Below are 27645 nucleotides of genomic sequence, written 5' to 3' on the forward strand. Positions count from 1 at the left end.
ATTATATTAACTTTCCCTGAAAATTCTCTAAGTATGTCTTCTATGCTTTTATTTTAGCCATTCATTAAAAATGAAAGGAGCTCAAGATTGTGGAGTAGAAAATTGTGCACTAATCTTCTCCTGCAAAAACACCAAAATTGCAACTAGCTGCTGAACAACTATCGAGAGGAGGATGTTGGAACCCACCAAAAAAAGATACCCCATGACCAAGGACAAAGAAGAAGCTGAAAAGAGAAGATGGGAGAGGTTCAATCATGTTCAAATCAAACCTCATGCCTGCCAGAGACTCTTGGAGAGCATAAGCAAAACCTTGTCCACACCAGGACCCAGGGGGAAGGAGTAATGACCCTCACAAGAAACTGAGCCAGACCTACCTATGAGCATTTGAGGGTCTCCTGTGGAGGCACGGGTCAGCAGTGGCCTGCCATAGGGCAGTGGCTCTGGCTGCAGCAGTCTTGGGATGTGGGGTGTGCGGCATAAGTCCTCTTGGAGGAGGTCACCATTATCCCCACCACAGACCCTGGAGTCCTATCATAGAGCTGCCAGGTGAGTGAACCAAACTGAGGACAATTACATCAAAGAAGTTCTCTCACTGCTGTGATGGTACTAGGCCACATATCAGACTTCCCAACTAGGGGATCTGGCAAAAGGACTGGGAATCCCTAGGGAATCTGATTTTGAATGTCAGCAAGATTTGATTACAGAACTTCCACAGGACTGGAGGAAACAGAGACTCTTGGAGGACACAAACAAAACCTTGTGCACACCAGGACCCAGGAGAAAGGAACAAATACCCCATAAGAGACTGAGCCAGACCGGCCAGCGAGTATGTGGGAGTCTCCTCTGGAGATGTGGGTTGAGGGAGGCCTGCTGCAGTGACAGGAGCACTGGCAGCACAGTCCTAGGAGGTGCAGTGTTGGAATAAATTCTCTTGCAGGAGGTCACGATCAACCTTACCATAGAGTCAGTAGCCCTACCAGAGAAACTGCAGACTCCAGCACTGAGCCACCTCAGGCCAAACAACTAATCAGGGAGGGAGCACAGCCCCATCCATCAGCAGAAAATTGGAATAAAGATTTACTGAGCATGACCCCACCCACCAGAGGAAGATCCAGTTTTCCTCACAGCCAGTCCCACCCATCAGGAAGGTTGCACAAACCTCTTATTCTCATGTATCAGTGGGAAGACAGAAGAAGCAAGAACTACAACCCCATGGCCTCCAAAAAGAAAACCACAATCACAGAAAACTAACCAAAGTGATCATATGCCTCATAGCCTTATGTAACTCAGTGAAACTATGAGCCATGCCATGCAGGGCCACCAAAGAGCAACGGATCATGGTGGAGAGTTCTGACAAAATGCAGTCCACTGGAGAAGGGAGTGGCAAACCACTTCAGTATTCTTGCCTTGAATACTAAGCATAGCTTGAAGAGTATGAAAAGGCAAAAAGATATGACACTGGAAGATGATATCCCTACATCAGTAGGTGTCCAATATGCTACTGGAGTAGACCAGAGAAATAGCTCCAGAAAGAATGAAGAGGCTGAGCCAAACTGGAAAAGTTACCCAGTTATGGATATGTCTTGTGGTGAAAGTAAAGTCTGATGCTGTAAAGAACAATATTGCATAGGAACCCAAAATGTTCAGTTCAGTTACAATGCGGAAGGTGAAGTAGAACTATTTCAGCAGTCATCAGTTCAGTTCAGTCACTCAGTCATATTCGACTCATTGCAACCCCATGATTCACAGCACGCCAAGCCTCCCTGTCCAGTCACCAACTCCCAGAGTTTACTCAAACCCATGTCCATTGACTCAGTGATGTCATCCAGTCATCTCATCCTCTGTCGTCCCCTTCTCCTCCTGCCCTCAATCACTGCCAGCATCACGGTCTTTTCCAATGAGTCAACTCTTCAAATGAGGTGGCCAAAGTATTGGAGTGTCAGCTTCAGCATCAGTCCTTCCAATGAACACCCAGGACTGATCTCCTTTAGGATGGTCTGGTTGGATCTCCTTGCAGTCCAAGGAACTCTCAAGAGTCTTCTCTAACACCACAGTTCAAAAGCATAAATTTTTCAGTGCTCAGCTTTCTTCAAATTTCAACTCTCACATCCATACATGACCACTGGAAAAACCATAGCCTTGACTAGACGGACCTTTGTTGGCAAAGTAATGTCTCTGCTTTTTAATATGCTATCTAGGTTGGTCATAAATTTCCTTTCAAGGAGTAAGCGTTTTTTAATTTCATGGCTGCAATCACCATCTGCAGCAAAAAAAAAAAAAAAAAAAATTAAGTCTGACACTGTTTCCCCATCTATTTGCCATGAAGTGATGGGATCAGATGCCATGATCTTAGTTTTCTGAATGTTGAGCTTTAAGCCAACTTTTTCACTCTCCTTTTTCACTTTCATCAAGAGGCTTTTTAGTTCCTCTTTACTTTCTGCCATAAGGGTGATGTCATCTGCATATCTGAGGTTATTGACATTTCTCCCAGCAATCTTGATTGCATCTTGTGCTTCTTCCAGCCCAGCGTTTCTCATGATACATTCTGTGTATAAGTTAAATAAGCAGGGTGACAAATATACAGTCTTGATGTACTCCTTTTCCTATTTGGAACCAGTCTGTTGTTCCATGTCCAATTCTAGCTGTTGCTTCCTGACCTGTGTATAGGTTTCTCAAGAGGCAGGTCAGGTGATCTGGTATGTCCATCTCTTTCAGAATTTTCCACAGTTTAATGTGATCCACACAGTCAAAGGCTTTGGCATAGTCTATGAAGCAAAAATAGACGTTTTTCTGGAACTCTTTTGCTTTTTTGATGACCCAGCAGATGTTGACAATTTGATCTCTGGTTCCTCTGCCTTTTCTAAAACCAGATTGAACATTTGGAAAATGTTAGGTATGTAAATCAAGGTAAATTGGACATGGTCAACAGGAGATGTTTAGACTGAACATTGAAATTTTAGTAATCATGAACTAGAATGGACTGGAATGGGCAAATTTAATTCAGATGACCATTATGTCTACTACTGTGGGCAAGAATCCTTTAGAAGGAATGAAGTAGCCCTCATAGTCAACAACCGAGTTTGAAATGTAGTGCAATCTCAAAAACAACAGAATGATCTTGGTTCATTTCCAAGGCAAGCCATTCAGTATCACAGAAATCCAAGTCTATGCCCCAACCACTAATGCTGAAGAAGCTGAAGTTGAAGGATTCTATGAAGACTTATAAGAACTTCTACAACTAACACCAAAAAAAAGGTGTCCTTTTCATCATAAGGGACTGGGATGCAAAAGTAGAAAGTCAAGAGATACCTGGAGTAACAGGCAAGTTTGGCCTTGGAGTAAAAAATGAAGCAGGGCAAAGGCTAACACAGTTTTGTCAAGAGAACACACTGGTCATTGCAAACATACTCTTCTAACAACACAACCAATGACTTTATACATGGACATTACCAGACGGTCAATACCGAAATCAGATTGATTATATTCTTTGCAGCCAAAGATGGAGAAGCTCTATACAGTCAGCAAAAACAAGACCTGAAGCTGACTATGGCTCAGATCATGAACTCCTTATTTCAAAATTCAGACTTAAATTGAAGAAAGTAGGGAAAATCACTAGGCCATTCAGGTATGACCTAAATCAAATCATTTATAATTGATGAATAGATTCAAGGGATTAGAACTAAAGACTTATGGATGGAAGTTTGTAACATTGTTTTTCTTTTTTGTTTGTTTGTTTGTTTTAGTTTGTAACATTGTATAGGACACAGTGACCAAAACCATCCCAAAAATAAAGAAATGTAAGAAAACAAATCAGTTGTCTGAGGGGGCCTTTAAAAATAGCTGAGAAAAGAAGTAAAAGGCAAAGGAAAAGGGAAAGATATATCCAATTGAATGTGGCATTCTAGAGAATAGCAAGGAGAGATAAATAAGACATCTTAAGTGAGCAACACAGAAAAAAAAGAAAGAAAACAATAGAATGAGAAAGACTTGAGATCTCTCCAAGAAAATTAGAGATAACAAGGGAACATTTCATGCAAAATTGGGCACAATTAAAAACAGAAAGAGAAAAGATCTAACAGAAGCAGAAGAGATTAAGAAGAGGTGGGAAGAATACATATAAGATCTGTACAAAAAAGCCTTAATGACCCTGATAATCACAATGGTGTGTTCACTCACCTAGAGCCAGACATCCTGGAATGCGAAATTAAGTGGGCCTTAGGAAGCATTACCATGAACAAAGCTAGTGGAGGTGATGGACTTCCAGCTGAGTTATTCCAAATCCTAAAAGATGATGTTGTGAAAGTGCTGCATTCAATATGCTAGCAAATTTGGAAAACTCAGCAAAAGCCACAGCAGCACATGCTTAGTCATGTCTGACTCTTGCAACCACATGGACTGTAGCATACCAGGCTTCAGTGTCCATGGGAATTTTCAAGCAAGGATACTTGAGTGGGTTGCAATTTCCTCCTTCAGGGAGTCTTCCCCACCCAGGGATAGAACTGTGTCTGCCTGAATCTGGCAGATTCTTTATCTACTAAGCCATTGGGGAACTGGAAAAAGTCAGTTTTCATTCCAATCCCAAACAAGGGCAATGCCAAACAAACTACCATACAGTTGTGCTCATTTCACATGTTAACAAGGTAATGCTTAAAATCCTTCAAGCTAGGCTTCAACAGTACATGAACTGAGAACTTCCAGATGTACAAGTTGTATTTTAAAAATAGTAGAACCAGAGATCAAATTGCAAACATTCATTTGATCATGCAGAGAGCAAAGGAATTCCAGAGAAACATCTACTTCTGCCTCATTGACTACAGGAAAGACTTTGACTGTGTGGAAGACAAGGAACTGTGGGAAATTCTTAAAGAGATGGGAATACAAGACCAGCTTATGTGCCTCCTGTGAAACTTGTATTCAGGTCAAGAAGCAACAGTTAAAATGAGACATGGAACAATGGACTGGTTCAAAATTGGGAATGGAGCACTTCAAGGCTGTATATTGTCACCCTGCTTATTTAATTTCTATGCAGAGTACAGCATGTGAAATGCTGGACTGGGTGAATCAAAAGCTCTAATTATGATTGTGGGGAGAAATATCAACAACCTCAGATATGCATGATACCACCCTAATGGCAGAAAGTGAAGAGGATCTAAAGAGCCTCTTAATGAAGGTGAAATAAGAAAGAGAAAATGCTGGCTTAAAACTCAATGTTCAAAAAACTAAGATCATGGCATCTGGTACCATCACTTTGAGGCAAATATACGGGGGGAAATGGAAACAGTGGCAGATTTTATTTTCTTGGGTTCTATGGTTTTTCCAGTAGTGATATACAGATGTTAAAGTTGGACCATAAAGAAGGCTGAGCACCAAAGAATTGATGTCTTTGAAATGTGGTGTTGGAGAAGACTCCTGAGAGTCCCTTGGACAGCAAGAAGATCAAACCAATTAATTCTAAAAAAAATCAACACTGAATATCCATTGGATGATCTGATGCTAAAAGTGAAGTTCCAATATTTGGCCACTTGATGTGAAGAGCTGACTCGTTTGAAAAGAACCTGACGCTGGGAAAGATTGATGGCAGGAGATGGGAACAATAGAGGATGAGATGTTTGGATGTCATCACTGATGCAATGGATATAAGTTTGAGTAAACTCTGGGAGATAGTGGAGGACGGGGAAGCCTGGTTTGTTGCAATCCATCAGGTCGAAAAGAGTCAAACACGAGTTAGCATCTGAACAACAACAACCAAAAAATGAGAAATGTAGCAAGATTTGACACAAAGTTCTATTCCACTAGGAAACTGATTCACTAACCATTAATTTTTTACGTGGCATAATTGTTATTTAGGTGACAATTTTTGCTCATTCTCTATAACTGTACCTGTGGTATATGTTTAAAATTCACCTTAATTATCAGAGAAATGCAAATCAAAACCACAATGAGGTACCATTACATGCCAGTCAGGATGGCTGCTATCCAAAAGTCTAAAGCAATAAATGCTGGAGAGGGTGTGGAGAAAAGGGAACCCTCTTACACTGTTGGTGGGAATGCAAATTAGTACAGCCACTATGGAAAACAGTGTGGAGATTTCTTAAAAAGCTGGAAATAGAACTGCCATATGACCCAGCAATCCCACTTCTGAACATACACACCGAGGAAACCAGATCTGAAAGAGACACATGCACCCCAATGTTCATCGCAGCACTGTTTATAATAGCCAGGACATGGAAGCAACCTAGATGCCCATCAGCAGACGAATGGATGAGGAAGCTGTGGTACATATACACCATGGAATATTACTCAGCCATTAAAAAGAATTCATTTGAATCAGTTCTAATGAGATGGATGAAACTGGAGCCCATTATACAGAGTGAAGTAAGCCAGAAAGATAAAGACCATTACAGTATACTAGCACATATATATGGAATTTAGAAAGATGGTAATGATAACCCTATATGTAAAACAGAAAAAGAGACTCAGATGTATAGAACAGACTTGTGGACTCTGTGGGAGAAGGCGAGGGTGGGATGTTTCAAGAGAACAGCATCGAAACATGTGTATTATCTAGGGTGAAACAGATCACCAGCCCAGGTTGGATGCATGAGACAAGTGCTCGGGCCTGGTGCACTGGGAAGACCCAGAGGGATCGGGTGGAGAGGGAGGTGGGAGGGGGGACTGGGATGGGGAATACATGCAAATCCATGGCTAATTCATTTCAATGTATGACAAAAACCACACACACAAAAAAATAGAGTTATATATTTAAAAAAAATAAAATAAAATAAAATTCACCTTATTATCATTATCTGCTCAGGTAAGTTGGCATTCTCACTTCAGCTAGTCTGACTAACCTAATTTTCTGCCAGTGTGAATGGTAATAATGAAAACCATGGTAAAATAAGAATTTTTAAATATATAAATCTTTAATAAAAACACACTTTTTCTGTACAAAAAGCAAAACAACCGAAACATTGCAGAGTGTTTATAGTACCAGGCTTTAACTATTATTTATAACTTTTTATGGAACAGGATTTTTGAATTTAAACTCAGGATAACAAGACACCATCTCTTTCTACTTCAGTATTAGAAACAGACTCAATCTTGGCAGATAGTAAGTGAATGTGTGCTAAGATACTTCAGTAGTGTACAACTCTTTGTGACCCTGGACTGTAGCTCACTAGGCTCCTCTGTCCATGGGATTCTCCAGTTAAGAATACTGGAGTGGGTTGCCGTGCCTTCCTCCAGGGGATCTTCCCAACCCAGGGACTGAACCCTCATCTCTTATATCTTCTGCATTGGCAGGCGGGTTTTTTTGTTTTTTACCACTAGTGCCATCTGGGAAGCCCAGAAATAGCAAGATTTGTGCTTAAGTCTTACTCGTCACAGTTTCCCTGAAAGGGATTCCTGGATGAATTCCACAGAAAGAAACCAGCATACAGGTGCAGTGGTGCCAGAGGAGACCCCACATGCCAAGGATAGAAGCTAAAATATTTGGGAAAACCCACAAGGGTTGTTATATTAAGGGAAGAGGTTTTCATCAGTGATGACTAGATTCCAGAATAAATGTCACAATACAAAGCAAGAAAACATTATTTGGGGTGCAGAAGGGGGCAATTATGATGGCATGTGAGTGGTATTAGGGGGACTAGTGATAGTAGCTTTTGAGTAGTATAACAGGGCTCATATTCATACATGGCTGTTCAAAAACTCCATATTTGGAAGGACTTTCAGTGTGGAATTGATATTTAAATAAAACCAAATTAAGACAAACTATAGAAAGCCCACAGAAAAATAATAGAGCAATTATTTACTAATATAGTTAACACTGAGTATTACCATATGTCAGGTACTATGATTGTGATTTTATATGCATTATGTCATTTAATTTTTATAAAAATTCCATGAAGTAGGTTTTAATGCTATCCTCATTTTCCTAAGGGGTAGTCAGAATCTAGAAATGATATGGGATTAAGGTCACTTATTAAGTGATAGGTCTGAGATACATACTTGGATCTACTTAACTCTTGGCTCAGGTCAATTAAACTATTCTGTAAAGGCTACCATATTTAGGGCCAAGGCTTGTCACAAATAGCAAAATAATTTATACATTGAAATGTTTACTGATGATAAGTGAACATCTTTAGATTTCTATTTGAAATAAACCTAAATTAGAATATCTACCTTTTTAAAAATCTTTTTGTATCTATAATTTTTTAGTACATTCCTGCCATCATATGCATCTATATTTTTGATAGATGATCATACACATATATTTTTCAAGGATGAAATTTATTTTACAAGTTATTCAATTGTTCTCATTAAGAACTAAGAAATATACAGCTTTTACCAATGACCATATCTTCCAATTCGAGGAAACTAGAGTCAGTCAGTGTTGAACATTTAAAAGTACATTTCAACATTCAATACTGTCTATAAATCATTCCATTCTTTCTTTGCCTCTCATCATTTTACAAAACTATTTACTGTAAACAAATTTGGGGGCCACTGTGTGATTATTCTCAGTTGGAAAGTATAGTGTTTCCCCTCCATGAAACTAGAACAGAAGGTCTGAGAGAAAGGAAATTATTAAGCATTCTACTGAGTTTTTCCCCCAACAAAAACTAAGATAGAGGTCAATGAATAAGTATGTGCAGACTGGAACTTGAATCCTCTAGGGTGACTGTAGGCTAATTAATAATTAATGCCAGAGTCACGGTGTTTGAAATGCAGATGTGATAACTGGAGGCCTGGCAGTGCTGTTCAGAGGAAGCAGATTTAGATGCTATAGGGAATAGGCACTCCCTTGCCGGCTGGCTCAGAGAGTCAGCCTGGGTGCAAAGCAGGGCCTATGGTTTAGATTATATTCCCCTCAGCTGTTAATTACCTGAACCTACTTTGAAGTTTTTCTCTTTTTATCCTCTGCATGAAAAGAGATTGGTTCAGCCAAGGGACTTAGAGAAATGATCAAATACATGGGACGGAGGGAAGGGGGGTGGAAATAGAACTTCAGATATAAGAAGATAACGAAGAAAAACACATAGTAGAACATACAAGAACATACATTATTAGGAAATATTGAATTGTGGCTCATTGTTTCAAACACATTGTATTTCCTTCAGTTGTTATAATGAAGTTGATTTTAAGTAAATATGTAAACTTTCTCTAAACAGGTATAATAAAGAATTTTCATCTGTATTACTATATAAAGTAGTGATTTGACAAGAGACACATGTTTTTTAATGTCATGTTTAATTTAATAAAGTCACTTAAACATCTTAATATTTGTACTTACTGGTAAGGGCAATATTAATATAATCAGCCACAATTGCTTCTGTATAACTTGTCTGTGTTCAAATTACTGATCCTTACAACACAAATAAATGCCATTGTTCAGTGAGAAAAACTAAAGGATATTAGAAAATTGTGGAAATATGCTGCAATTGAAAAGAATCTGAAAATAAATGATGGTACAGGTTTAACTGCATTAAAAAGCAGTTTGTTTTCAACTGTGTGTATGTATGTATGCAATTGAAGAAGCATGGCCACTAACTCTCTAATAAGTGGATTACAGTATGCTTGGATTAGATGTAAATTCAAAGTTTGGGTTTTTTCCCCATTTTTAACTGTTATTTCTAGTGCAACTACTCCAAGAAAAGCATCTGAGATACACGCTACACACATAAGAAAAAAAATTCTCTCTTCTGGTGAAAGAGCATGAAGTTATGAAATAACTAATTTTCAACTGTGAGAAGTATCTCTATCTTTTTGACAGGAAAATGGCACTGAAAGCACCATCAAAGGAAAATGTGTACTTATATTGAAATTGACACCTGTGGATGCAATATCTCCTAGCTAAGGTGACATCAGATGCATACAACCAAGTGAGTCGGTAATGGACATTCAGTTCAGACAGAACACATAGACCATGCAGTGATCTAGATTTGGAGTTCTATTTCTGTACTGTTAATTTCTGTTTAAAGCAGCAATTTTGTGAGCAAGGTCCTTAAACTGTTAAGTCCAGGGGAAAAACTAAAAATTTTCTCAATAGAATATATTGCTCAGAATGCAAATTCCAAAAAGAAAAATGTAGGGCTTTTATCATTGTAGAATTATTATTATTTTTTATTTTAATATTGCTTTGTTGTTCTTTTTCTTTTTTTCTTGGCTACACCACAAAATTCCCACAACAAGAGACTGAACCCATGCCCCCTGCATTGGGAGTGCAGAGTCTTAACCACTGGACTGCCAGGGAGTCCCCATTGTACAATGTAAATTTCCTTAAGCAAGTACATAGTCATGTAACTAAAGGCCTCCTATCAAAAGCAAATCACAAAGGGAATTTTTACAATTTGTCTGTAATACAGCTTTCCCAGTTGTAGTTTTTATTTTAAGAACATATGTACAACACTAAAATTGTGGCTCAGATGGTAAAGGGTCTTCCTGCAATGTGGAAGACCTGGGTTCAATTCCTGAGTTGGGAAGGCCCCTGGAGGAGGGCATGGCAACACACTTCCAGTATTCTTATCTGGAGACTCTCCATGGAGAGAGGAGCCTGGCTGGCTACAGTCCAAAGGGTCATGAAGAGTTGCACAGGACTGAGTGACTAAGCATAGCACAGCACAAGATTATGTAAAAATAACAAAAAGAAAATCCATCTTCATGCAACTTCAACTTTGATATACTGACATAAGGCCAGAGGGCCAAATCACAGAAAGTAGAGTCTCCTTTCATACTGACTTTTATCACCAATCAGTTGTCTTTGCAGTATTATATTGTTAGAATTCAAAGTGTTCATGATAATGTAGCAATTTTTCAGGCTTTACATATAAACTTTGTATGTTGAATTCCTGCCACTAAGAAAAAGGAAAAATAAAGGAAGTTCTTGAAAGTTGAAGCTGAAAACCAGAGGCAAAATTTTTAAAAATTAACCACTTAGAGCCACACCTAAGATTTTCATGCCCATAGCTCTTTTCCCTTATGGGCATTCATGATTATTCACCTGGAACACAATTTTATTTATTTTATTTTTATTTTGATAAAAACAGTTCCACAGCATTTATTGTCATCTTGTAATAACATAAGGGTGAGCAGAACAATATGAATACATGTTTTAGAACTACATCTCTAACAAAGGACACCTAAAAAACCAACTGTATTACCAAACGATTTCTCACTTCATTGATCACTTCTAGTTGGAGACACTTTGGAGCAGAGTAATGGTATCTCCTTTTAGCATAATCTGACCCAGTTATTTTCTTGATTTTGTTTTAGAATGATGCAGCCCTCTATCTGCATATTCACTTGCTCATAAAGCCACACCTGAATCCGAGATCTATTTTGCAAGTATCTGAAGATGAGATTGATGGGCTGCACCATCACCTTCTGCACCTTCTGACCCTGGTACGCCATGCTGGAAGCTCACAAACATCACACCATTCCACTGGAACACAATTTTAAAACATAAACAGAACAAAACACATTTTCTACACTAGAACTGCAATTGTTTTCCAAATTTGAATTTAAAATTTTTGAATCATTGTTCCTTGTAGCAAATGAAACTACATTTAAGACTGTGACATTCAGGCTTCATTTATGCATTTTTAAACTTATATTTTTGTTATGTTAAATATGCCAATTAATCAATAGATGTATATATACTTTCTATTTTGTTTTTACCACTTCTATCAGTTGATCAGTTCAGTTTAAAGAGAAAGATATTTGAAAACATTATCTCCAGCTTAATTTCGGTGTGAATAAATTTTAGCTTAGAGTTAATATGAAAAGAAATATAAGCTAAAGAGCACAATGGCATCACCAGGAGAATGAAGCTTTCCACTTATATCAACCTGTATGTTTACATACTCACCTCCCTTATACCCTACGCTACTATTTCTTAACACTAACAATTGCCTGTTTTGTAAAGATTTATTCAATTTCTTAAAGCACATATTAAAAAGTTTTACCGTAATCTATTAGCAAAAGGTTGCCTTAATCTCAAGGTCTTAATATATTCTAAAAGGCAATGTAAAAAACAACTCTGCCTAATCACCATTTAAGTCATAGAACTTTGAAGACATAATTTGTATGCTTTTGTATTAATTGGAACACTAAAGCATTCTTCTGTGTCAACTCTATTTTAAATATTGTTTTTCTTCTTGATAATATGTTTTCCACAATTCAGTTTTGATCATATGTTCAGATTATAAAACTGCCTTTGACTAGAGGCTTCTAAACATGTGCACAATATTCTGACTCTCTACTGCAATCTAAAACGTGGTTAGATGATCTAGTTTGCTTTGTGTCCTTTTTACCCGAAGCTACAGAGAGACCGAAATGAAATTCCCAGTTCTTTATTAGTAAAAAGCACTGGAAAAGTGAAAAGATCTTGACAGAAATATTTTTCTACCTCCAGTATGAGTAATGTATGTTGCATAAGCTATGCACTGCAAAGCAGAGGAAGACTTCTTTGCCCTGCAAAAGGAAAAGTGAAATATTGAAAAAGGATTTTAATGAAATCATAACATTAAAATAGTTTTATATTAAATCCTGCTAATTTTCTATGTGAAGGCTGTGGAGTAAATGTGAGGAAACATTAAAAGGGAATTGAATTTGCATTCCTTATGTTACAGGCACATGTTTACATGACCTTTAAAACAGAATTAAAGCTGTATCATCAGCAGCTGTAGGCAATACACATTACTAAGGCAATCAAATCAGAATGCTAAACTAACTATAAAACATAAATTAAACTGATAGAGAATGATCTCAATTCACTGGGTTTATTTGCAATATACTTACACACAACTGGTCATTTCAAAGCAGTCTGCAGATCCACCAAGCCAGAAATACTCATACATATTTGAAAACAGAGTTTCCAGCTATAATTATGTAAGCTAGAGCCACTTAATTTTTCTCAGAAATCATTTATTAGAGCTAGCTTATTTATGATCATTATTTACTTTCAATAATCACCTCCAAAAGTAAGCATTTATCCCATAAAGACACAGTTATTTTGTATATGTTGTACATGGCAGAGATAATTTTTATTTCCAAAAAAGTATTTGGCAGAGTTTATAAAGAATGTTTAAAGGTTACTAAAAAGTTCAGTACACTTCTTTCTACTCTAAACTTCATTGCATTGTTCTACCATTCCCCCACTATTTTCAGTAACTATATTCTGATTTCCTTTCATAACATGTACAGATATGACACCTTTTAAAATATGGTAGGGTGGACAATTAAATAGAGTTTTAAATCTGGTTTTCTAGGATGAGACTTGCTCTAAGGACATGCAAAGGGAAGAGTAAATATATTTATAATGCAAGACATCATCTTACTAGAAGTGTTTTAAGAAAGCTTTGTCTCTATATTTTTAGTAGTAAACTCTCAGAAAAAAAGCATATTATATATTTACCAAAATGTTTCTATTTGTGTGATGTGACTTATTTTCCATCTTTTTAGAAAACTTTGCAGACTCCTCAATAATATTGAAAACATACAGGATGTGTTTGAAAATTTGAAGGGCAAAAAAGAGGAAGAAATCAAATGCTTCTCTCCATCACTAATGTGGGTGTTTATACAGGACACATTTCAGTTTTCTACAAAGCTGTTCACTAAAAGTTAAAAGAAAATCAAACTTCTACAGTTCTAAGACTCAGCTTCTGCAAAGTTCAGACCCATACACAGAGACACAGACTTCAGGTCATTTTTGAAGTCAATTTACACTCAAATAAGTTTGTTCTTCAATATGTAAAGTTCCGCCATGTAATCTCTCTCTCTCTCTCTCTCTCTCTCTCTCACACACACACACACAAACACACACACACATACACACACAAACAAGGTATATGTGATCCATTTAAGGGAGAGTGCCTATCTAAAGTTTACATCAAGCACCTAGGGAAATACTGCATCTAAAGGTAAAGATGAGAGCATATATGATTGAATTATAGTTTAACTGAAAACAGGAACCCCGATCTCTCTCAGAAAGTACAAGTAGTAAAATGAGGGTAGGTAGGGGGAAATGAGATAACCTCATTCTCACAATGATTTGAGCATGTTAAGAGAAATGTTTAGGATGTAAAAGAAAAAAGTTAGTGTTATTTAGATTGCCCTAAGTGTATTTCCTTAGAAGCCTGTTTCTCTTGCCCTTGTCAATTGTTCTAAACAGGAAATTTGTTCTTTTTAGAGAGGATTAGGGAGGTTTAAATCCTGATGCCCTCAATATGATCTGAGTTAACATTTTCGTGCCTGGATAAAATATTTTAAGGTGACTATCACCCCCAACACAAACACACACAAGAAGAATCATGGGGTGGCTGCTTTCCTAAGCACAACCACAAAGAAGAGTGTCACTGAGGCAGAATTCTGATAACATAGAGTGTCCGGCAGTAAAGGGGCTGGGTTGCACCTCCAAAGAAAGGTTTACCTGAATCATCTTACCTTTGTTCAGGCCCAGAGAGGGAGACACTGGGCTTAGAAATGTTTAAGGGGCCCACAGCACAAGGAACCAAGGGACAAAGATGCTCAGCCTAGGTCCAGGGGATCCCAAAAACTAATCCCCTGCTGGCTCCCAGAATCACACAGCTCACACAGCTGCCCTGGCACCGGCTCTTCTAGATCCTGGCCACCTCCCTCCATTTCAGACCTGGGAAATTCAACCTCCTCCTTCCTATGGAACCTGTTCCAAATAGAGGATGAGAACCTGGGGAGGGCAGGACAGTCAAAGTCAGGAAGCTGGCAAAATAAGTCCCTCTCGATAGCTGCTCGATTGTCAGAATAGGACCCATTCAGCCCAAGGAACTTTGATCTACCAACTTAGCTTAACACAGAATCTCCCAGTTGAAAGCCCCCACCCCTGTCCTGGTCCAACCATCTCTATTCAGGATGTATTTCAGAGGCTAAAGCAGGTCAAACCGCTGGGTTTCACCCAAGCATTTTAGCCAGGCTACCTCGCGGAGGTTAGGAATACTGTTGCTGCCCAGATCATGTCCCTTCCCACCAAGATCTTGTTCAGGACTTTGGGACAGCTTTTTGATTCTCTCTGACTTTGACTCTGCAGGTTGGAGCTAAAGGACTTGGATTCATAACAACACCAGAATTGAGAGTGGACTAGCTGCAGAGTTGTGGTCAAGGGAACTGATCCAAGAGGAAAGACTTGATAAGGGCTGAGTTCTTTTTCTGGCCTCCTGAGCACTTGAACATCGAAAAAAAAATTCAAAAACTTCTTGGATATAAAATGTATACACACACAATGGCATGAATCCATAAGCACCTAGAAACTGAAATACTAGATCAAATAGATCTCTTTCCCAAGCAGGCAAACCAAATTGATTCCCCCAGTGGAGACTGGGGCAAAGTGTGAAAAAGTGGCCCTAAGGAAAGTTACAGGATATGCAGATTTTTAAAAGCATTCAGGAAATCAACACCCCTCCCAGAGAACTAGCAGAGCAATTACAATAGAGGAAGCTCTTATATTCTTGTAAAAAATGGGTTCCCCAAAAGTCTTTGCCAAGTGGACTATTCCCCAAACACTTCTCTCTCATGTATTAGTTATATATTTATATTTGACATATAATACTTGATTTTAAAATACTTTTGAACACATTTTCTCTCAATCATTAGCCTGTTTCCTGACCAAATCCCTCTGGGAGAAAATAATTGCAATTTCTGAATAAATGATATGAGGTTAAATCTAGTCGTTTGCTTACTTTCAAATATGACATAGATTCTTGCCCATCATGGGACCCAAAAAAATAGTAACATGAGCCCCGAATACTCAGCTGATTACTTACTAAAAACCTTTCTTAGAAGGACCCCATATTTCAATCTGTATTCAAGTTTCCATAGTTCAATCACTTCACAGGGTGGGTGGGGGAGGCACAGAATGCTAGCCACTTCAAATAAATGCTATTCACTAAAGAAGGGAGACACAAGTGCAGGGAAAACACAATCTCAGTTATGAATGAAGCCAGAGGAGCATTCTTACTATTTTGTATGTTAAAACCTTAATCTGTCCATGAAGAAAGAAGTGAATTGCAATTTGGGGCTGCTCTATTAACTAACAAAGTGATTTATAAACAGCCTCTAATGTTCAACTAGATGGACTTATTGACTTGTCCTATATATATAAATATATATATATATATATATATATATATATATATATATGTATATATACAGAGTTTAAAGTAATAGATCATCTCCACAAGATCTCTACAAGATCAATTATGCAGCTGAAACTATTTTTTCTCATATTTAAATGCTCCTACCACTTCTGTTTTAAGAAAAAAAATAAACATAAAAATAAAAAAAAAATTTTAAGCCACCACAATTTATAAACACTCTGCGACTTCACTATAGAGAGAGAGAGAGACATACAGATACACACACACACACACACACACACACACACACACACACATACATGGAGGTAATTCCACATTGGATCTGTATTTTTTTAAACAATTAACTGGACTCCTAGAAACTAGTCTTTATTTGTAGTACAAAAAAATGTGACTGGCAAATACCCATAATGATTTCTAGACACCCTAAATCCTAGTACTGGGAAAAATGATAGCCACATAGAATATTGCACAATAGCTCTGTCCCTATAGAGTTATTTCCCTGGGATCCTGTAAAATCTGGCAATGCCAAGGGAATAAATAAACTGTAAACTCGGAAGAGAAACTAAGAAAGGATTAGCTCGACCTTGCCTATGCAGTGGCACCGGTGGGAGCCAGTATCTGGTCTCTATTGTCCCTATCTATCTTCTAACCCTCCTGTCTCAGCCCCAGGCACAAGATACCTCAGCACTTCCCCCAGTGACAGTCGATTTTGCTAGCAAATGACTAACATTCTTGAAGATTGTGATGAGTATTATATGTTATAAATAACCTTGTTTCTGCTGTAGTATTTGCTGTATGTTGTCACTCCATCCCTTCCTTTTCTCCTTTTCTCTAAATATCCTTTTCCTCATGTTCATGGAATTCCAACAGAGATCTTTTAAAAATGAACTAGTTGAGCTTGAATCAGTATTGGCTCATGTCTGCTAATGCCGTCTAATTTTTAAAAAATTCTCCCTCAGAATATTAAACACCCCTTACCTCCTTCCCCACGCAGTTTGCCAAGAAGAACAACAATAACAACAAGAACTATGAGAGCAGCTGCAGTAAACTGGCGCTTTGAAGGGCAGCTGTGTCTCACATTGAGAATGTCTCATGAGTTTAATGTACAGACATCAGGGAAAAGGTTTCTTTCTCTGTTGCTTTGAAGAGGCAGTTCAACTGTTTTCCATCCCTCAGGAGCTCCCTGGTTATAACAAGAATATGTGTACTTCTCCCCACCAAGCCCAATTTAACTCTCCCTGCTTCCAAAGTGAATTTATGTTGAAAGTAAAGTTTTCAATCTTAGGTCATGCGTATGTACTATGTCCTATCATCTGGAGCTCCAGTGTGCATTATACACATTCAAATCTGGCCATTTGGACTTCTTTCCTTAACCCCGTCCTCAGTTTCCACCAGCTCTAGCCCCAGATAATCTCCCCTTTCCCAATGTGTACTGATAACAAAAATACTTCATAATCTACACTCAAATATGAAATCTACAAGGGGCAGAATTTGCATGGCCTGGGCACTTTCTGAACCAGACTGGGCACAGGCTTCCCAGCCGCAACCATGCTTGGATGCTTCCACAGGAACAATCTGAACTACCTTAATCTGCTTAATTTCTTTTGTGATTCCTTCCTTACTTAGAAAGGAAAGGGGGCGGGCAAGGGGTCTCTGAAGACTTTAAGGAGTTGTTTTATATCCTTAAATCTTGTGAGAGAAGAAAGTCACTGTGAATCCCCACATTACAGATAAATGAGTACAAGTAAATCAAGCTGATCTGACTTGCTTTTGAAAATTAACTGATTTGCCCTCTTAAAAACCAGAAAAGTGATAGGTAGTGTGGCATAGTGAGTTTGCGTATGAAGGCAATCCTAGGAGGATTGAAGCTGGTGCTGTGTCCTGGCCAGGCATGGTAATTGAAACCTGTGTTGCCTTGCTGGAGATAGGTGTGTAGACTTGCTAAAATTACAGTTCCTCCAATTCTAAGTCCGGCTTTTCTCTAGGGTGACTTTTAGCTGCCCTAGCCTAGCAGGGTTCACAGCCATTATTATATTCAAACCATAGCTCTGGAGGGGGTGGGGTAAATCAGATTCAAGGATCTGGCAGTGGACTTCAAGATCTCAGTGAGAATAGCACCAAGCTGTGTATTTATCCCAGCTCTCCAAGTGAGCACGTTTACCAGTGGTAAATTTTGAGTTTAAGGCAAAATGAAGTCTACCAAAAATAAGTTACCAGCTCTTTGCAACAGTAGCTTCGCATGGATTTATTTTTCTCCCATGTCCAGACAAGGTCCTCTATTGAATGAGGCTCTTTTATTTTGCATGGGGCAGGGGATTTGTGACCATGGTCCCCCCTTTTATTCCTTTCTCTATGGAAACCCAGATCATGGGGAGAAATATGCAAGGCTGAATAAAGAGAAGCTGCAGAAAGGAGCGCTTGAGAGCGGCATCTGTTACACTTGGGAAGTTAGACTGACAGGAGAGGGTGAAGGAAACCTCTCCAGTAGATTAGTTAGAACAGCAAGAAGATTTGACTATATGCAGATATTTTCTTCAAAAACAAAGAACCTTGCCATCTTGTGTGCAAGAAATTCTATCTCAACTGCTAAAGGACATGTTTCCATCTGAATTCAGTAGGCAGTATCTATATTCATGGGAACTAATTATTAAAACGAAGAAGGAAGAAAGAAAAAGGAACGGAAATAATGGAAATAGAAAGACAACTAACATCGTTGTTTTCTTTTGCTCTTGACAGAAGCTATTCTTGTGTTCAAAGACTGCAAAGCAACGGTGTGGAAAAACCTGTCGCTGGGTGCAGATGCCCATGTCCTTGACACCTCCCCCCTCAACCAGTCTCAGGGCAAAAGGTCTGAACTACTTTTATGCCTCTGGTCAAACCCCTTCGACCAGAACAGAAGCCACTGGCAAGAGGAAGGTAGATTGTAAGAACTCAAGCAAGTCAGAATCGACAGAGGTCCCCCTTCTTCTTCATGCAAAAGTCTTATCAATTGATAATTGCCTTAACTCCTAGAATGACCTGGCTAAGATTTGAAACTCTTTCACCAAACACAGCTGCGATTGTGGGGGTGGAGAACCCACAACAACCTGGAAATGATCATGATCTTTTTGTTCCTATGGTTTCTTCAATGCGTTTCCCTCTGACCTCTAAACTGAACCCACTCGGACTAGCAAATGGATCCTTGAACAGGCAGTCTAACAGAATGCCTGAAAACTTTTATTTCTGTTTAATTTTATAAAGTTATTTTTTTCTTCATGAAGCAAAATTTTAGGCACAAATGAAATTGAATTCTTGCAAAGGAAAATATACACAATCGGCAGTAAAGAAATGGACATTCCTAGGCAGAAAGAGATGAAGAAAGTAGAGGATAGGAGGGGAAGGGAGCGGAGGGTAGAAAGGAAAGGGAAGGGAAAGGAAAGGGAAGGGAGAGAGGAAAAATCAGTTTCTAGGTTAAAAGCAGATAAACCTTTACAATAGGACACCAGCAAATGAAAACACAATTTCAATGGGGGAGGAGGGGGGGAAGATGGCAAATGATCCTCTCTGCCAATAATTACTAAGTGCTTATCCTTTTTTTAAGAGAAAGAGAAAGAAAGAAATAGATCTCAACCAGATGCCAGGCTTCCCTGCATAATAGACACTTTTTTTCCCCCACATTTCCTAACATAAGCTCTTACTGTTCTGTGCTATCATAAGAAATTACTCATTTTACAGGAAATATACACTTTATAGCTACAAAAAGGAATGGCAGAATAAGCTCACCTTGTTTATATTTTTTCTCGTTTTCTTGCATTTTCTTCAGATCTGTCTTCTTAGAGAAACTAATGCCTTGATGACTTTCTGGTAGCTGCAAGCCTTCTTTTATTTCTGCTAAATATATGAAAATGTATGCAAATTTAAATCAAGCTTAACCTAGGAGCTCTTGCAATATATTTAATGGAATTTTAAACCAATAAGGGAACTCTGATGTTGTCTTCTGCAAGTGAAAATATAATTACGTAACTAGGTTATCTCCAAAATTATGCAATGAAAGGTCATTTTTTAACTTCAAAGATCATGCTAGGTATCCGATGTTGATGTTGCATTTTCTTAGCTAGAGCAAATCTAAAATCTTTGCATTTCACCCTACTCTGCTTACAAGCAATACCTTTGCACTGGGCTGTGGAGCACATAGACTTGTCATTCCCTAACTTATAAAAGCTTAAGTGGAGTACAAGTCTTTCCTCTATTTTCCTCTAACTAAAGTGTAAAAACAGTCCCGTCTTCCCAATCTGAAAGTAAATTCATGCTTGAAGGGAATGTCGGGGGTGGGGGTGGGGGTGGGGGTTGGGAGTTGGGGGAGGCGGTACTTAACGCCAAACAGACCACCAGCCATCTCTCTCTCCCTGAATTTCCAGGGCGCACTAAATGATTTCCATTTTCTTCAGTTTGTGTGGGATTTGGGGTGGTTTGAAGATGTGTGTGTTAAAAACAATTTTCCTGAGGCACAACACTGGGCGCCAGTAGTCAGGAACATTCGCCTGTGTACCTACTGGGAATGGAAAGGCTTGCAGTGTGTCTGGGGTGAATGCGAAGGAGGGTTACCCTCTTCAGCAAGCTTTGCCTCTGACAAAAATTGTGAGACCTGTGATGGGAGCTGACACGCAGCAGTTAAAAAAAAAAAAAAAAAAAGGAAATCTACTAATTAACCAGCTAAATTGGGAGACAAATTTCAAAATAACTGATTTTTGCCGGTATCACATTAAATTTTACTTGCTCGGAATTTTCCAGTGCTTCATGCCTTAAATCAACGTGTTTTTGTTTGTTTATTTGTTTTCCAGAAGATTTTGAGCATCTTTTTCTTAGATGCTTTTTGACTTGTTATCGAGTTTCTTATAAATGAAAAATGAAAATAAACACATTGAAATATCTCTTATTGGGATCATGGGCTTCGATATTACAGATTTAGGGTCATACCGAAGATGTTCTTTTGCTCAAAACCTGGAGCGGGGTTTTGTTTTTCACTCTCTGGCACCCAATTAACCCAGAATGCCAAATTTATCTGAGAAAAATCCCTATCCGCTAAGATCTGGATGGCATTTAAACTGGTTATATTGTTTTCTTATTATTCTTCTTTATTTAGGTTAATCTAAACCTAAAGAGTTCTAAAATCATATCCCGCACCACACACACACATCTAAACCTAAAAGAGTTCTAAAATCATATCCCGCACCACACACACACGCACACACTCCCTCTCATCCTTCCCGCTCCTCTGCAAACATCAGCGAAGTCCAGGAGTGCTGGGAGGTTGGGGGAAGGGTTAACCAAATGAGCTCCTGCCACTCATCGCCAGGCAGCCAATGGAGCCAAAAGATTGATTCACTTCCTGCTTGGGTCTCACCGAAACTCTCAAGCTTCGCCCGCCTAATTTGGAAAGCTAGCTCGGCCTCCCGCTCCGCCATTGGCGGAGTTCGTGGCAGGCCAGGACAAGACGGGATGCAATTGGCCTCAGCGGGTGCCGGTAACTCGCTCTCGCTGCTTTGGCTCCCCGCACAGTAGATGTCAAAGGCTGAAGCTGCTCCCTTTGCCACATTATAACTAGTAGGGGATCCTCACCGACCATGGCCACAGCTGCCTCGAATCCCTACAGCATTCTCACTTCCAGCTCTCTAGTCCATGCGGACTCTGCGGGCATGCAGCAGGGGAGTCCTTTCCGAAACCCTCAGAAACTTCTCCAAAGTGATTACTTGCAGGGAGTTCCTAGCAATGGGCATCCCCTCGGGCATCATTGGGTAACCAGTCTGAGCGATGGCGGGCCATGGTCCTCCACACTGGCCACCAGCCCCCTGGAACAGCAAGACGTGAAGCCTGCGCGCGAAGACCTACAGTTGGGTGCGATCATCCATCATCGCTCGCCGCATGTCGCCCACCACTCTCCGCACACTAACCATCCGAATGCCTGGGGAGCGAGCCCGGCTCCGAATCCGTCCATTACGTCGAGCGGCCAGCCCCTTAATGTGTACTCCCAGCCTGGCTTCACGGTGAGCGGCATGCTGGAGCACGGGGGGCTCACTCCACCGCCGGCTTCTGCCTCAGCTCAGGGCTTACACCCAGTGCTCCGGGAAGCCCCAGACCACGGCGACCTAGGCTCGCATCACTGCCAGGACCATTCGGACGAGGAGACACCAACCTCGGATGAGTTGGAACAGTTTGCCAAACAGTTCAAACAAAGAAGAATCAAGCTGGGCTTCACGCAGGCTGACGTGGGGCTGGCGCTGGGCACATTGTATGGCAACGTGTTTTCTCAAACCACCATCTGCAGGTTCGAGGCCTTACAACTGAGCTTCAAGAACATGTGCAAGCTGAAGCCACTGCTGAACAAGTGGCTGGAAGAGGCTGATTCATCCACAGGGAGCCCGACCAGCATTGACAAGATCGCGGCACAGGGTCGCAAGCGGAAGAAGAGAACCTCTATCGAGGTGAGTGTCAAGGGCGTACTGGAGACGCATTTCCTCAAGTGTCCGAAGCCTGCGGCGCAGGAGATTTCCTCGCTGGCAGACAGCCTCCAGTTGGAGAAAGAAGTGGTGCGTGTCTGGTTCTGTAATCGAAGACAGAAAGAGAAAAGAATGACTCCACCAGGGGATCAGCCGCCACATGAGGTTTATTCGCACACGCACACGGTGAAAACAGACACGTCCTGCCATGATCTCTGACTGCAGGAAGCCAGGAAGCGGCCAGCCGCACTGGGAGCAGCGCGGATTTCTTTCTCTTCCACTCTCTTCCTTTAATTCCAGCTTTATTATTGCTATTTCTCTCTCTCTCTCTCTCGTTTGTTCTTTTTTTTTTTTTTTCTCCTTCCCTCCTGTTTTTTTTTTTTTTTTTTTTTTTCTTTTTCCAACAGAAGATTCTAACACGTTAAGAAAGGAAACACACGTAGGCATTCAGGCTTAACGCGGATACACAGTTGCATTAAGCATCCAGGCAGGGAGCTCATATCCCCTGCGTCAAGAAAAACACTTCTCTCCAACCTTTTCTGCTGATCAAATACGCTGTTTACTTTAAGTAAGGTGTTTTTTGTTTTTGGTTGCTTATTTTGTTTGTCTGTTTGTTTTGTTTTTTTGGTCGCTCCTCTCTAGGAAGAGAAAGGAGTGTAGTAACTTGGGGGCGGGGTAGGGATGGGGAAGGGGGTGGGAAGACAGATGTGTGCCTCTGAATAACCTTTCAGCGCCTTGGTTATAGCAGCTGTATTTCAGGTGAAATCTGTTTTACAATAGGCTAGTTTTGCATTTTTAAAAACTTCTATAGCGTTTCTAAATGTCTGCGGTGTTTTACTACAAATTGTACACAATATTTGTGAGATGATTTGTATCTAATCGACCACTTCATATTATTATTGCTATTATTATTATTCCTTCATTGAGCTGATGGTTTTTTAATTGCTTAGAATAGGAAGGAGGGAGAGATGTCTACCCATCCACTGATCTCCTATCCCAAATCTTTATAGAGAAGAGAGGATACAGTAGAGAGAGTTGTTGATGATATTGGAGATATATATATATATATATATATATATATATATATATATATATGCGTGTGTGTTTATTTTGTTGTTTTTTTTTTTCTGGGAGACAGAGTTCCTAGGGTAGGCAAAATAGGCAGCCGATTCTGTTTGCAAACCAGCGCACAGGAGGAAAGGAGATTTTGAAGGTTTCTGCCCTGTTCCCCGCGACTATGGAACCCCCACAGGCTTCTACAGCGCACCTGGATGCCCTAGAAGGATTCCGCTGCGGCGCCAGGCGGAAGAGGTCGGCTTGAGAAGCGGAAAGTGCTACTCACCTCCCGAAGTCTGGAGATGCCTGCACTTACTCCGAGCTCCCCACCCGCGCCGCACCTTGCCAGGCCAGCTGCTAGCGCGACCCTACTTTAGTCCTTATAGGCAAAGGATTTTGCTTTTATACGCGATTGCTCTAGCTGGAGACGGCGACCTGACCGGGACACGCTGGCGACGGACTGGGTCAACGCTTTCCAGTTCGTTTCACCTCCAGTTCACCGCCTTCTCTGTGAGTGAGAAACCCTCAGGGAGGGGTGGCGAGGGAGTGGTGAACAGGCGTTCTCTGCTCTGTGCAGAACGTCAATGAAATGATAGGCAAAGTTTACAGGAATTCTGGTCTAGCCATGTACCATCTCCTCTCGTGTATATACCACTGCATCTTAGTGGACTCCATGGGGAGCCATCTCCGTGCCTCCAACAACCACAGCTGGTAGTAGCCCATGGTGAAGACTGAGTTAGCTAGCGAGCTCCTGGGCGGCTGGGTTTTTTCCTCTTCATCTTTTTGTCTCTGTGTGTGTGTGTCTGTGTGTGTGTGCGTGCGTGTGCAAACGTGTGTGTGTGTGTGTGTAGATAGCTGTGTGTATCGTATTATTATTTACAAAAAAAAAAAACAACTACAAAAAATCCCACTGGTCTGTGTAGAGATCCAAAAATTATGCAGTTTCTGTGGCTTTATTGCTAGCTGTCATGTCTACATGCCAGGTCCACAGGCGCACCTCTTTCCCAGGGAGCACACATTCTGGACCAGACATGAACCCATGCACCCAGGCCCTGCTAGCCAGACCTTGCTGGGGGCTCGGTAAGTCCGGGCCACAGCCTAGCCCGACCTCCAGAGGAAGCTGCGGTAGACAAAGCTTCACACTACCTATAAGGACCTGAAAGCCTATGGCTCCCTTTTGAGGATCCCTAGTATGGGCTGCCAGGGCCATGGTGCACTGTGTCTCCCCCAGCTGCAGGTCGAAGAGCGTGTTTTAATTCGAATCCCAGATCTTTTTTTTTTTTTTTTTTCCTTTTTCTGCTAAGCTTCTGCATTCTGTTGGTAGTTGGGTTTTAGTTCTGGGATTTTTTTTTTTTTTTCCCCACAATGAGTTCACGTTTTACAACTGTTAGGGTTTTCTTTGTTTCGATTTTCTTTTTCTTTGCAGTTAAACACTCTGGTTCAAACCTGAGTTAACCCAAATATTTCTGCCGACTTTATAATTGTACAGTTTTGTATAAAACATTTCTGAAGTTATTAATTTAAAGAAAAATCATTTAGTTTATTCATTTAGTAACCGATGTATAATAAACGCTATTTTCATTAAGAGTTGCTTTTTCAACTATTTTATTCAAATTGCCTATTGAAGTTGCCAGCAATTATTTATTTTCAATAAATTCTGCGTTGTGATTAGAAGGAAATTCTTTCAAAGATGAGTTGGGTATCAAAAATAAAACAATTTGCTGTAATGTTTGATGTGAATGGTTTCAGTCAAAGGGTTTATATTGACGCAATATTTTATTGTTGTAAAAGATTTAAAAGGTTTAAATAAAACATTTTTCAAAAAAAATCTGTCTTTTTCTCCTGGTTTTTATTGTGTGGTACATGAAATGAAGCTTTTAAATGGGATCAGGTTCTGGATAAGCATCACATCCGCTTTGCTTCAGGTTAGAAATCATTAGTCATTTTAAAAATTTTTTTATTTTCTCTCACTGACTTTTGGCCTTTCATGCACTCACACAACATGGCCTGTTATCACACCGAGGATCATGCAAACACACCCCTAAATATTGGGGAAACTAGTGGGGCAGGGGGTTCATTTCAGGAGGTGAAATCTTATTAACGTTCTACAAAAGGAGTGTGTATCTCTCTTGTCCAGTAGATAGACCCTTCTCTGGAACTCCCCTTCATGAAACTGGACCCAGACCTTCATTGAGGCTTTCATTTCACCTAGCTGCAGCAACCCTTCTTCCTCTTCTTCATTTCTGTCTGATGATCCCCTTCTAGTAGGTGAGTTCCCACTCCTCTGATGAGGAATGGAAGTGCTCTCCTTCTTAAGGCTTTCCCTGGGCCCAGAAACTTGGGTAAACTGACGTCCACTTAGTATTGTCCATTAAAGGCTGAATTCTGTCCATCCCTATGTGAATTTGAGGGGAAGAAAAATAGATTACATGGAGACATTTGGAGTAAAAGTTTGGTGAATTAATCTTCTTCTCACTCATACATAATATTTCACCTCTATTGTTTTATCACAAGGCCTTAAATAAAATAAGGGACAGTTACCTGTAGTGGTGGATGAGGAATACTTTACTAAATCAGAAGCAGTTATATTTTAAAACTTTGTATGTACACATATGCCTTATACAACATTTCTGTAGATGCATTTTAAAGTAATAGAAAAGATACTTAACTATAATTTTCCAACAGTGAAATCCTCTTCAGTTTATACTCTGAAGTGTTTTTTCATTAGACAGAGAAAAATTATTAATTTTTAGTTATTTTAATACATTATAATTTTTTTCAGATTGCCTAATAAATTACAGTTTCACAGTGCACCATATACAAATATGAGTGTTGTGTATGAGATATGCTACATGTCATATGCATTCTAATAGGCCTATCTCTCTTTATAAATGATACTGGTTTTATAGAGATGTAGCTACAAGCACAAAAGCCATAGTCTTCAACCTGTTGGTTCTGTTTCCATTCTTATCACCTAATATCTTTCTCTTTCAACATCCTATGAACAGTTTTGAATTGATTAAAAAGTTATACCTTTGCTTACTAAAGCACACAGAAATCAACTAGCAGTACATTCTGAACTTTTTAATGGAGCCACAAGAAGATATTTCAGGAAATACTTTATAAATATATACATATAGGCACAGTATTTTATCAGCATTTTATTATGTATTATTGATTACATATATTTATGCATATTTATGAGACTCGGTGCTTTTACTGCCTTTCTTTCTCTTAATATATAACTAAGCCCTAGTTGGCTTTTCTGATGACCTCCTTATCAAACTTGTTATATCTTTAACATGACATTTTCATTAAAATTCAGGGGATGTTGGTACCTCTGTCTGGGATATTCTTTGTATTAAGGTTGACACTACCCAATTCCAAACCAAGACCTTTGTAGGAGAAGCAGCTTTAGCCTCAGTTTCTCTCAATTCTTCACAGCAGTGTGTCTCCCTCCAATAATAAGAATCCATGGGTGAAAAAAGAAAAATAATATATTAAATAATATATTTAATGGTGTGAAAGCAAACATGTTTCATTTCCATTACCTGGTTAGAGCAGTAGACAGTAAAGTGAGTATGAGGGTGGGGGGGGGGTAGACGTGAAAAGAATAATTGCTTAGGTGTTACAGATAGGTGAATAATGTCAAATATGTGAATTAAGTATGTATTTGTATGTAGAATAGGTTGATAATCTGTGGATTTCTGCATACATAACAAATTTCTGCTTGCATACTAAATTCTAGTATATCTTTCCAACAATAAAAGAAGAGAATATTATACCTGAAAATTGGTTTCTTATCTTTAAAACAAAAAGAGTAGGGGAAACTATTGCCTAAATTAGTACATAAGCTATGTTTTTCTTTAATAAAATCAGACACTTCTCTCTTGGAAGTATTTAGCACTCAGATATTTATTTTTTCTGCTCCCAAGTCAGGATGCTGTTGTTGATTTAATTGCCAATAAGCTATAAGTAGAAACATA

At 39.5% G+C, this 27645-nt stretch overlaps 1 protein-coding gene and 1 pseudogene across 1 annotated transcript; one reads left to right on the plus strand and one right to left on the minus strand.

Annotated features, from left to right (window-relative positions):
- Positions 1-11188: 11188 nt before the first annotated feature.
- Positions 11189-11409, minus strand: LOC110142672 (small nuclear ribonucleoprotein E-like; annotated as a pseudogene).
- A 10294-nt stretch (positions 11410-21703) lies between these two features.
- On the plus strand, positions 21704-22928 carry POU3F4 (POU class 3 homeobox 4). The gene has a single exon (XM_020901984.2). The coding sequence runs from the start codon at positions 21731-21733 to the stop codon at positions 22820-22822; it is 1092 nt and encodes a 363-aa protein (XP_020757643.1). The 5' UTR covers positions 21704-21730; the 3' UTR covers positions 22823-22928.
- The last annotated feature ends 4717 nt before the right edge of the window (positions 22929-27645 follow it).

This window comes from Odocoileus virginianus, chromosome X (assembly GCF_023699985.2).
Source record: "Odocoileus virginianus isolate 20LAN1187 ecotype Illinois chromosome X, Ovbor_1.2, whole genome shotgun sequence".
NCBI lineage: Eukaryota > Metazoa > Chordata > Mammalia > Artiodactyla > Cervidae > Odocoileus > Odocoileus virginianus.

Bases quoted from the DNA above. Each gene is read 5' to 3' on its own strand.
- POU3F4 (XM_020901984.2), top strand. From the start codon at position 21,731: ATGGCCACAGCTGCCTCGAATCCCTACAGCATTCTCACTTCCAGCTCT.